This window comes from Cotesia glomerata, linkage group LG1 (assembly GCF_020080835.1).
Source record: "Cotesia glomerata isolate CgM1 linkage group LG1, MPM_Cglom_v2.3, whole genome shotgun sequence".
NCBI classification, from domain to species: domain Eukaryota; kingdom Metazoa; phylum Arthropoda; class Insecta; order Hymenoptera; family Braconidae; genus Cotesia; species Cotesia glomerata.
Window position 1 is genome coordinate 20,852,048 of NC_058158.1, and position 11,602 is coordinate 20,863,649.

At 30.0% G+C, this 11,602-nt stretch overlaps 3 protein-coding genes across 3 annotated transcripts; 1 reads left to right on the top strand and 2 right to left on the bottom strand.

Annotated features, from left to right (window-relative positions):
• Positions 1–3,394: 3,394 nt before the first annotated feature.
• On the top strand, positions 3,395–11,240 carry LOC123269378. The gene is made up of 5 exons (XM_044735056.1): positions 3,395–3,440; positions 9,895–10,048; positions 10,146–10,359; positions 10,472–10,654; positions 11,037–11,240. Exons 2-5 carry the CDS (start codon positions 10,040–10,042, stop codon positions 11,174–11,176), a joined length of 546 nt encoding a protein of 181 aa, XP_044590991.1. The 5' UTR covers positions 3,395–3,440; positions 9,895–10,039; the 3' UTR covers positions 11,177–11,240.
• On the bottom strand, positions 4,198–5,517 carry LOC123269377. Its single transcript, XM_044735040.1, has 2 exons — positions 5,360–5,517; positions 4,198–5,290 (listed from the first exon to the last, which is right to left on the bottom strand). The coding sequence occupies exons 1-2, from the start codon at positions 5,367–5,369 to the stop codon at positions 4,203–4,205; spliced, it is 1,098 nt and encodes a 365-aa protein (XP_044590975.1). The 5' UTR covers positions 5,370–5,517; the 3' UTR covers positions 4,198–4,202.
• On the bottom strand, positions 5,551–6,649 carry LOC123269384. Its single transcript, XM_044735069.1, has 2 exons — positions 6,276–6,649; positions 5,551–6,200 (listed from the first exon to the last, which is right to left on the bottom strand). The coding sequence occupies exons 1-2, from the start codon at positions 6,586–6,588 to the stop codon at positions 6,118–6,120; spliced, it is 396 nt and encodes a 131-aa protein (XP_044591004.1). The 5' UTR covers positions 6,589–6,649; the 3' UTR covers positions 5,551–6,117.
• Positions 11,241–11,602: the final 362 nt, after the last annotated feature.

Consider the following 11,602-nt stretch of genomic DNA (forward strand, 5'->3'; position numbering starts at 1 on the left):
TTGTTAATTAATTTCAAATAAGTATATATATTATGATTAGAGTGAGTTTAGTAGCATTTCTTTTGTTTTTCAAATATTATAAATTTCAAAACACAAGAAATTTTTTTTTATTATTCAACTAAACTTTTATTAACGATACAATTATTCACAAATAATAAAATATATTCGACTATTATTCAGTAAATTATTTATCAAAATGGTCAAAATTAATTTTAATAATAATGAAGATGCAAGGATGTTTAATGATGGAGATCAATCGAAGTAGGTTATATTTTTTTTCTTAAATTAAAAAAAAAAAAATAAACAAGACCGGTTATATTTTATAGTCATAAAGTTTTGAATTGATGTATTTTTTGAGCTGATGTATTTTTTTTTTGGTTCAAAAAAACTTACCTTCGTTAAAGAAACTTTAACTTCGTTCAAAAAATTTTTAATCTTCCTTAATATTTTTTTAATTTAAAAAAAATTACCTTAGACTCAAAATTTTTTCCTTTTTGTGTAGCTATTTCGCATACATTTACTATGAGATTTAGGTAAAATTATGATCTGTGCTCTTTTAGTCCTGCATCATAATAAAATCATAGTAAAAATCAATGGAAATTTTTCATCGTGTACTACTATTTTCTTTTTTTATTTTTTTTATATATCTTTAGCAATTATTTACTAAGTAATTCTTGAAACTTGCTTTTTTACAGCTTTAAAGGTTTTGTAACCAGAATATTGGGAAGATGTTGGGTAGGATCGGAGTGTTTCATTTTCTTAATATCAGAATGGAAAATAACTAGATATGTCATCTATATGAGCCCTATCTTTCAAAATATAATTAAGAATATTCATTTACATCAATTGATTATAATAAATAGAGCAATAGCACGATTTGGAGTTTCAGATATTCATACAAATAATCCTATAATACATGATCATAGATTTGAAATCAATGCTAGGTCAGCTGTAAATCTATTATCAATTACATTACGTGGAAATGATTTTTCTTTGTTACCTAATTTAAAAATTGAAATTGATGACGAAAATGAAGAATAATATTTGCAGTAAGATTTTATTTATTTTTTTTTTTCACTATAATTATTACAATCATTTAATCGTTGAATATAAAATAAAAAAACTATGAAATTTAATAAAAAAGTATTATGATTTAATAATAATAATAGATATCAAAATCAAGAAAACAAATATAAAAGTATATAAACAAAATGATAGAAACTAAAATAAAAATAAATCAAAATCAAAGAAACAAATATAAAAATATATAAACAAAATAATAAAAAATAAAATAAAAATAAAAAATTATATTTAAATTATTTATAATATAATTATTATATATATATTATTTATCACATAACAGTATTGCTTTTTTATTTATTTTAACTTCCAGGAAATAATTCATGACAATCTATACATATTATTATTGTTAAAATTGGAGAAGAAAAAATTGAGCCATATAAAAATTTTTTAAGTGATAAACATACTGTAATGAATATTAAAATTTTTATTATATTTAAACTTAAAGTAGAATAATTTCTAACGAGCAAAAATCATAAATATATCAATTATATTATTATTGATTAATTTTTTATTAATTCAAACATAATATATTATAATATTAAGAATATATATGAAAATTTTTGTAAACGGAACGGGGGTCCGCTGTTTGTACCCCTTTGTTATGTCCAAGGGCGTTTAAGTGGTAGCGTAAACGGTGGAGGTTTGGACTAACGGTTTAAAGAATACGCAACGGAGTTTTAATTCCGTTGTTTTAATTATTTATGTTGGACGTTTTCGACGGATGAATTTACCACGCCTTCTTTTGAGACTGAACACGGATTTTATTAGGAATAGATGTACTTACTCTTTGCAGGATTTTTGTTGTTACCGGATCCGTGATCCCGGGGCCGCTGTTAGCGCCTTTTCCTTGAATTGGCCCTCTGGTTGGTCCTTGCAGCGGATGGAGTTGGATAAATTTGAAGCTGCTTACTTTAAGGGCTTCTCATTTTCACGAAATGAATTAACTCGAAACTGATTTCACTTCTTTTGATATTTATTTTTATAACCACAAAACTTACACTTTCACAATCTTAATTTTAACGTAATTTATTTTAATGAATTTTATTGATTTGGTTGAGCTAACGTCCTCCAGTCCCCCGTAGGGTAAAGTGCGCAAATTTAGCTATAAAAGATCTTAAGTTACTTATTGACCGAACTCTCGCCTAAGTGCAGGGCAAATTAGAACTTTGAGGGTCCGGTTCTCTAGATTTTCTTATTGATCAAAATCTCGCCTAAGTGCAGGGCAAATTAAGAACTTTGAGATTTTGACTCTCTAAATTTTATCTACAGACCGAAATCTCGCCTAATTGCAGGGCAAATTAGAACTTTGAGAATCCCGACTCGTAGATATTAATAACTAATACGTGGCCTGCCGGTTGAAACTGCGTCCAAACTTCCTTTAAGTGCGGAGCAAATTAAAGCAAAGGACTCTACAAGGCACGGGCCCGTCAGTTAAACGCGGAAGTCGAATTAACCAACTAAGACCTGGTTTACACTTAAAACTAATACGTGGCCTGTCGGTTGAAACCGCGTCCAAACTTCCTTTAAGTGCGGAGCAAATTAAAGCAAAGGACTCTACAAGGCACGGGCCCGTCAGTTAAACGCGGAAGTCGAATTAACCAACTAAGACCTGGTTTACACTTAAAACTAATACGTGGCCTGCCGGTTGAAACCGCGTCCAAACTTCCTTTAAGTGCGGAGCAAATTAAAGCAAAGGACTCTACAAGGCACGGGCCCGTCAGTTAAACGCGGAAGTCGAATTAATCAACTAAGACGTGGATTTGGCTGTTGATCGCCTTTTTAAAAGCTCGCGGTGCTGAGATTGCAGAAGTCCCCGCTAGTCAACCAGCAGTCATGTAGCTTAAATTTTATTGTGGCTTTTGCGCATGGAGAAATCTTCCATCTGCGCGGGTGATTTAAATCAAGAAAAATGAGAAGAGAGAAAAAAAATTTGCGGGTGGACATAACACCTTTATTTGGGCAAATAAATAAATATATTATTTATTTTATTATTTAAAAATTCTGATTAAAATCTCTTTAAAAAATATCTTTTAGATTGCTTTTACGAGCAATTTACCTTAATATTCTAAGAATTTAAATTTAAATTTAAAATTAAACTATACAACTATTTAAATTTCGTTTAAAAAAATATAATTACTATGAGTAGTATAATCACTATAATGACTATCTGTATTAAATACAGATATTATTTTTTTTCTAATTGTAAACTTGTTTAATTAAAAATTTGAACTGCTTCTCGTGGAAGAATTATACCAACACGCCACCACAAAAATTGTTGATGGATTCGGTAATAATAATACACAGTCACCATATTTAACTTTTGAAACAGCTGTTCGATAAAAGTTTAACAATGTAATGTGAGTACTTCTCTCAAGTAAAAATAAATTGTTATTTTAAATCATTGATAAAATATGTGTACTAAGGTTTTATATTAAAACAAATAACACGATTAAATACTGATTTGCCAATACATCTGTGTATTTTATTAATTATTATATATGGGGTATTCCATCCCAAATCGACCACTTTTGACCCCGACCCTTTTCGATTTGGCCGAAAGTTTTCCATCCTTTTCTACCCTATAAAAAACGGTTCTCAGAATTTTTTTGAATTTTTTTACCTAACTCCAAAAAAGTTATGAATTTTTCAAAAAAATGGCTTTTTTATTTTCAAATAGCCATAACTTTTTCAAAACTAAACATTTAGGTACCTTTTTTTTTTTAAATTTTTGTTTTTAGATGTACTTTCCGATAAAAAATATTAAAAAATTTTTGTAAGTCAATACATATGGAATTTTTCAGTTTTTTGACAAAAATCAATGATTTTTCGAAGTTCGACATTTTTTTTTTTTAATTTTTTTTTTCTAAAATAAACTTTAATCAATTCCACAGTTATCCCTGTAGAACCCAGATTGGGCCGATTTCTCTTTCTATTTTTTTTATTCAATTGAAAAAAAATTGTTAAATTTTCAAAAATGGAAAAAAAATTTTTTTTCATAAATTTTATTTATATAATGAGATAAATACAATTTAACGATTTTACGGCATTACATTCACAATTTAAAGGCTTCATCGATGACTGTAATTAGTAAGATCAATAATTGATGCAGCTAAAATTAATTACTTTTCTCTCTGTCGTTTAAATATTTTACAAATTCTGTGTTCATTCGAATTCGAAAAGTTTTTAACTAGTAAACAACCATTTTTGTCCGGAATTATACAATGTAGTTGTTGAGTTCCTGTAATCGGTTTCGTTTTCAAAAATCGATCATTTAAATCATTTACTGCTGTGTCATAATCTTCTTCTGGGGAAAACTTCACTATAATATTCGGCAAGTTATCCGGTGCAGAAGCCCATTCAAAAAGTTCTTCTGGTGTCGTTATTTGTTTGTCTACCGCGAGTTGGAGACTTGCTCTCGCTGCAAGTCGTTTGAGAATACCACTGATTCCATCACACGGACCTTTCCCATGGGCAGTCGCAAAAAAATGCCATTCAGCAGGAATATCAAAATCATCTTCGTGGTAATATAAATTTACAAAGTTTTTAAAGTTTTTAAATTGTTGAGGAGCTCCATCAGAAAAATAATAAATCTTGTTACAACGTTCAGGAAGACTTTTCACGTAATCAGTTATTATTTCGATGAAAACATGAACAGCAACGGCATCATGTTTGTTAGAATCTGAGATAATTACTAAACTTTTGTGTTCAAGTTTGTTATTTACTTTATAATAAATAACGACTGGAAAAACTGTTGCCTGATTATTATTCCAGTGAAAACCAGCTGCCGCATTTTGTACTACGAAGGCGTAATTTTTTGCAAAATCACAAATAATAACGTATTCGTTTGGTTTCAATGTTTCTTTCAATGTCTTCAAGAATTGGGCTTGCTCCTTAGCAATGAACGAATGAGGTAGAAGAATTTCTAACTCACTACAAAATTTTTCCACAAATTCTTCTGTAGGCTTAATAATAGTTTCTAAACTACTTCTCGGTTCTGATATCCAATATTTATATGTAATATTCTCGATTTCCCGGTCCTCAAAACATTTTAGTAAAATTTTACTCAACTCATCGACCCCAGGACAGTTTTTACATCCACCTAAATAACACTGAAAAGATGGATTTTCACATATAATCATGCTCAAGTAATCGCTGTAGTGTTTAATGGGCTTTTCTGTGTTCCTTGTCAAAGAATAAATATTTGCACCTAAAATAACAGTAATTTAGTAAACTTAAAATTCACGCATTTATAATTATTAATTAATTTGATAATTACCAAGCATCATTAACTTCACGTTTTGATGAATCGTACACACGCAGATGGTGTGTGTTCCACTTGCCCCTGCTAACACACAATGTTTTGGTCGCAAAGAAGCGAATTTTGAAAATCCAATTCTCTCAGCAGGATTTATTTCACAGAAACATTGGTATAATTCTTTTTAAGTTAGACAGGATAAGTCTTTTTGGACGTGTATCCGATTACCATCATCACTTCGAATTGATACAAAGTCTTTCATACCGGGCATTTGAGCACTATACTCATCATCGTTGTAAAAATTTTCAACTTTTAATTTTACCTGATCAGTAATTGTCCTCCCTATACAAAAATGTTGAGTAATTTAGTTTTCAAGTGTATTTAAAACATCGATTTTACGCTACCCATACCAAATTTCGATTCAGGTGTAGAAAGTAAACCCGTTTCTTCAACCAAATTTTTTGCTACTCTTGACAAATGTCTTGATGTATTCATAGTTTCACAAATACGTCTCTCACTCCATTTTACAGGTAATAATGTTAAAATTTGTATTTTCAAAGACTTATCAGTTTCTTTATCGTTGAATTTATCATACAACATTTTAATTAGAGAGCGAAAATTTTCACCATCGTCATCAATCGATTCTTCATCTGAAGAAGAAAGCAAAACTTTTTTCAAGCTGTCGGATACCCGATTTATTTTATTGTTCAAAAATTGATTATCATTCAATTTCTTCGATGGAATCGGTGATTGATTTAACAATTCTAATGCATGGTTTATTACGGGTAATTGAGTTGCAGCGCTAACTTGGGATCCTGAGCTTGATTGTGATGCTTTGGTTCGCTATCAAATGACATGGAACCTTAAAAAATAATAGTGAAACATATAGCTACTAGAAATGTATTCAAGTAACGTATAAATAATTAAAAAAACTTACGGAATGATAAGGATAATGGGAGATCCGTGGCAGTTGTATTACTATCATTATCAGCCTGATCATTGTTGTCATTATTGTCACTATAGTTGTCTTCACGGTCACTTACATCAGCACTAGGATCATTACGAGCATTTGTTTGTTGCTTCACTAACTCTGAAGCTTTTTTTCGACATGAACTGCATAATAAATAATTATCATCTAATCCTAACGTTACTTTCATAATATCAGTCGCCGGACGTAAACCAATTTTTTTAAAATGAGATTCCAACTCAAAAGGATTACAACACCGATCAAATACCTTTTTTGACGCCATAAAGACAAATTAAAAAAGCGCTTATAAACTAGAGAAATTATTTATTTATACAACAAATGTAATGACAATTTTTCATAAAACACTAGATTGCACAAAAGATTTATAGGTTATGTTTTAGATCTCAAAATGAAAAAGCCGCACTTTTAATCAAAACATACTAGCTTATAGCATCTAGTTTACTGGCTATAGGTAAGTCGATAATTGTTATCCCTAGTTTATCGATCTAATTGATATATTAAAATTTGAATCTTACTAATTACAGTCATCGATGAAGCCTCTAAATTGTGAATATAATGCCGTGAAATCGTTGAATTGTATTTATCTCATTATATAAATAAAATTTATGAAAAAAAATTTTTTTTCCATTTTTGAAAATTTAACAATTTTTTTTTTCAATTGAATAAAAAAATAGAAAGAGAAATCGGCCCAATCTGGGTTCTACAGGGATAACTGTGGAATTGATTAAAGTTTATTTTAGAAAAAAAAATTAAAAAAAAAAAATGTCGAACTTCGAAAAATCATTGATTTTTGTCAAAAAACTGAAAAATTCCATATGTATTGACTTACAAAAATTTTTCAATATTTTTCCTCGGAAACTACACCTAAAAACAAAAATATTAAAAAAAAAAGGGACCTAAATGTTTAGTTTTGAAAAAGTTATGGCTATTTGAAAATAAAAAAGCCATTTTTTTGAAAAATTCATAACTTTTTTGGAGTTAGGTAAAAAAATTCAAAAAAATTCTGAGAACCGTTTTTTATAGGGTAGAAAAGGATGGAAAACTTTCGGCCAAATCGAAAAGGGTCGGGGTCAAAAGTGGTCGATTTGGCATGGAATACCCCATATATATGATTTTTCAAATTCAGTGTCTTAGTTCTGACCGTTTCCTCGTGTTTATTGTTTTGATGAGAGGTAATTTAGCAATTGGTGAAAAAAAGCCTATTTGTTTTTTTTTTTTAAATGACACTGAAGTTAGCTGAAATCTAAAAATTTTTATAATTTTTTTAACTTCCCGCTAAAAATCTCAGATTTTCAAAAATCGGGAAGTTATTGTTTTTACCCCGTTTGGCAAAAATCGAGTTTTCATCAGATCTCGACGTTTGAAGGTCACAGGAAGCTTCCCTGACTACCCCCGCGATGTTGTCACTATGTCTGTATGTATGTATGTGTGTGTGTGTGTGTGTGTGTGTGTGTGTGTGTGTGTGTGTGTGTGTGTGTGTGTGTGTGTGTGTGTGTGTGTGTGACTATGTGACTCGCTTATAACTTTTGAACGGTTGAACCGATTTCATCGCGGTTGGTGCCATTCGAAAGGGCTACGCTGAACTTAGATTTCCTGAGAATTTGAACCGATTCGGACCGATAGATTTTAAGAAATCTTGAAAAATCTTAAAAAATAAGAAAAAATCATTTTGAAAGTAGTTTTTGGAATATCTTTTAAACGGCTCTATCGATCAACTTCAAAAACTAATCCGCCCTTAAGCTTGAAAACCACGCCGATCGGCTGCAACCCGATCAAAATCGGTTGATTCGTTCGAGAGATAGCGTGAACGAAAGAAAACCGAAAAAAACCGAAAAAAGTGTTTTTTTCACATAACTTCGTCATTACTTCTCGGATCACTTTTGATGACATAGCATAATTTATAGAGCTTAAAAAACCGCGTTTATTGCCGCCAAAAACGTAAAAATCGGTTAATTAGTTCAAAAGATATCGTCAATAAAAGATTTGAAAACAAGTGTTTTTTTAAAATCACTGCGACATTTTTAACTTCCCACTAACAAAATCGAAGATTTTCAAAAATTAGGAAGTTATTGTTTTCACCCTGTTTTGAAAAAATCGAGTTTTCATCAGATCTCGACGTTTTAAGGTCATAGGAAGCTTCCCTGACTACCCTCGCGATGTTGTCACTGTGTCTATATATATGTGTGTGTGTGTGTGTGTGTGTGTGTGTGTGTGTGTGTGTGTGTGTGTGTGTGTGTGTGTGTGTGTGTGTGTGTGTGTGTGTGTGTGTGAAAGTATGTGAACCGCTTATAACTTTTGAACGGCTTGACCGATTTCATCGCGGTTGGTGCCATTCGAAAGGGCTTGACCAAACTTAGATTTTGAAAACTTTTTGGACCGATTCAGATCAATAGATTTTGAGAAATCTTCAAAAAACTGAAAAAAAAATTTTTTTCAAATGTGGTTTTTTTGGAATAAATTTTAAACGGCTCAAAGGTTCAATTCCAAAAACTAATCAGCTCTTAACCTCAAAAAACCACGTCGATCGCCATCAGTCCGGTCAAAATCGGTTAATTCGTTCGAGAGATATCGTGAACGAAAGAAAACCGAAAAAAGTGTTTTTTCGGAATAACTCCAAAATTCCTAGCGCGATCAATTTAAAATTTGAGATTCTTTGTGAGGCTTGAAAAACTGCGTCGAATGCTTCTTATCGCGTAAAAATCGGTTTATTCATTCAAAAGTTATTGCGGTTTAAAAATTCAAGAAATAGTGTCTTATCAAATCTCTATCAGACTTTTGAGCTCGAAGTGCTTTAAAGCATAGAAAAGCAATCTCTTTGAGCTTGGAGAGCTCAAAATAACCCATGAATTGTATTTTTGAGCTCGAAGAGCTCAAAAACGTCATTGGTGCAATTTTAAGCGCCTAAGTATGGAATTAGCGGGAAGTTGCAGGGATGGCCTTCAGGGTCAACCGTTTTTCTAATTTTTTTTTATTGAATAAATTATTCCAAAACAATTTTTAACCCTTCGTTGGTCGCGTCTTTTTTAGTTTCTCGCTCGCACTATAGCGAGTCTCTATAGGTTGAGTAGTTGTTAGGCGGCGATTCGCTTATAGCGCGACCAACATAGGGTTAAAAAAATTTCATATGTAAAAAACTTGAAATACTATAAGTGCAATTCAAATTCTTAAAATATCTTTTTAATTCGAATTTGATTGATGAAAAAAAATTGAAAATTTTTAGAAATCTGCTAACTTCAGAGTCATTTTTTTAACAGTGTGATCATTGGCACATATATAGATTTGTTACTTAGCAACCGTCTAATAAATAAATTCAGTTGTTTATATTGAATCCCCAGAGTTTTTAAGCGAAAAAACATAAGCATTTTGAAGCAATTTGATTTAATTGATCAAAACTAAAAAAAATATTATATACAATTAATTTGATTATAACTAATATTTACAATAATGGCCACAAAAATTAAATTAACATCCAGCGATGAAATTCATAAATTTCGGCCTCAAATGACTCAGTGAGTATCGTCATAATAAAAATTTTGCATATAATTTTTTTATATTTTTTTTTCTTCAGTCAATTGGTAGGCTGCGTCGATGCTATTGAATCGATTAAAGTTAATTCGAAAAGTGTATTCAAATTTGTTCTGAACAATGGTGCTGGTTTAAGAGTACAGGTTTATAGTTGGGAAGAAGGTCCTTGCACTCAAAAAGAAGTGATCATGGGTCATGTAAATAATAATAATAATTATTATTATTTTTACTGTTATTATTATTGTTATTATTATTATTATTAATACTTTTACCATAATCATTTCTTAAATTTAGGTGATCTATCTTAATGGTGCAAGCTGTATTCCTGACTCAGAATATAACACTGGTAATTTTCATGGTGCCCAAATTGCTATTCGTTCATTCACCAGCATTGATAACTTGGGGAAATTTCAAAAAGAGACTCATGAGGCTTCAGACATCGAACCTGAAGTAATTCAACTGATTCCATTAAATGCTTTGAAAAACTCAGTTCTTTCATGGAAAATCAGTAATTTTTTTTAATGTTTCTTTTTTTTTTCAAATTTGTTACTCTAATTATTTTAATTTTATCAGTTTCGTAGATTCCTTTATAAAATGTTCATTATTTTTTTTTTTTCTAGAAATTTGCGGTTATTTGAAAACTAAATTTACTCCAATTAAGTTTAATGATGAGATCAACAAAGCATTCTTCAGTATCACTGATGGCGTTTATAACCTCGATGCCATAGTTAATTCATATACCGCAGATCATGGCTTAGAAAAAGGAGACAAGGTTGAATTAACGGGATCAATGGCTTATTTTCGTAAGTTTAAAAAACTTCGTTTAAGATCTCAATTTCATAATAGAAAGACATTCTTGACTGTACTGTGTTAGTTTATTATTTTTTATTTCCTTACTTGGAAGTTAATTCTAGTTGAGTAAAGTTTATTTTCTTATTAGTTTATAATATTAATTTCAAAAATAGTAAAAAACATTTTTTAATATCATTTTTACAGCTATAATCTTAAATAAATTTAAAATAGAAAAATTCAAAAAGTCTTGTCACAAAAACAACTAAAATACATTAACTTTGATAAAAAATAATTATAAAATTAATAATTATAACTAATCAATACTTAAAATAAATAATATTCTTTTTAATAAATATATTAAATTTAATAAATATTTTGTAATAAAATCTTTAGGAAATGATAATTGTTCTCTCACTGTCGATTCAATGGACGACATCAAGATCCAAGAAGAACCACGGAAGGAATTGGTTTGGCTGCTCAACGGGATTAAAAAGATTGTTTTAAAGAACCCATTCAAGCGCCAAAAAATTTAATTATTTCTATTAATCGTTTAAATAATAATTCGTTCGATTTAATTGATTATTTAATTTTGAATTCTTTAATTACTATCATTAATCGTTTAACTACTAAAAAAAAAACAATAATCTCAATTATTTAATTTAAAATTCATTAACAGGCGAGACCATCTTTTTCTCGCTTTGCTCTCACGGAGTTCAACGGAACTATCTCTGTCGCACTCCTAACAGCAGAGCAATTGCAGTTTCGATTGGTTTGACGAAGCGAATGAAATTTTTAAAAAAACCGCTTTGTGGTGAAATAGTTTATTAAATTATCTATTATCTCTAAAAAGGTTTTTTCAAAATTTCCATTCGTTTCGCTAAGCCGATTGAAACTGCAATCACTGGTCTCGGCTGTTAATGACTTTAACTAATCGTTTAACTTGAAAAAAAATAATCCTA

Bases quoted from the DNA above. Each gene is read 5' to 3' on its own strand.
- LOC123269384 (XM_044735069.1), bottom strand. From the start codon at position 6,588: ATGGCGTCAAAAAAGGTATTTGATCGGTGTTGTAATCCTTTTGAGTTG. The intron at 6,201-6,275 runs GTAAGTTTTTTT...TTATTTTTTAAG, and splicing joins CCCATTATCCTTATCATTCC to GTTCCATGTCATTTGATAGC.
- LOC123269378 (XM_044735056.1), top strand. The intron at 10,360-10,471 runs GTAATTTTTTTT...TTTTTTTTCTAG, and splicing joins AGTTCTTTCATGGAAAATCA to AAATTTGCGGTTATTTGAAA. The intron at 10,655-11,036 runs GTAAGTTTAAAA...TAAAATCTTTAG, and splicing joins GGGATCAATGGCTTATTTTC to GAAATGATAATTGTTCTCTC.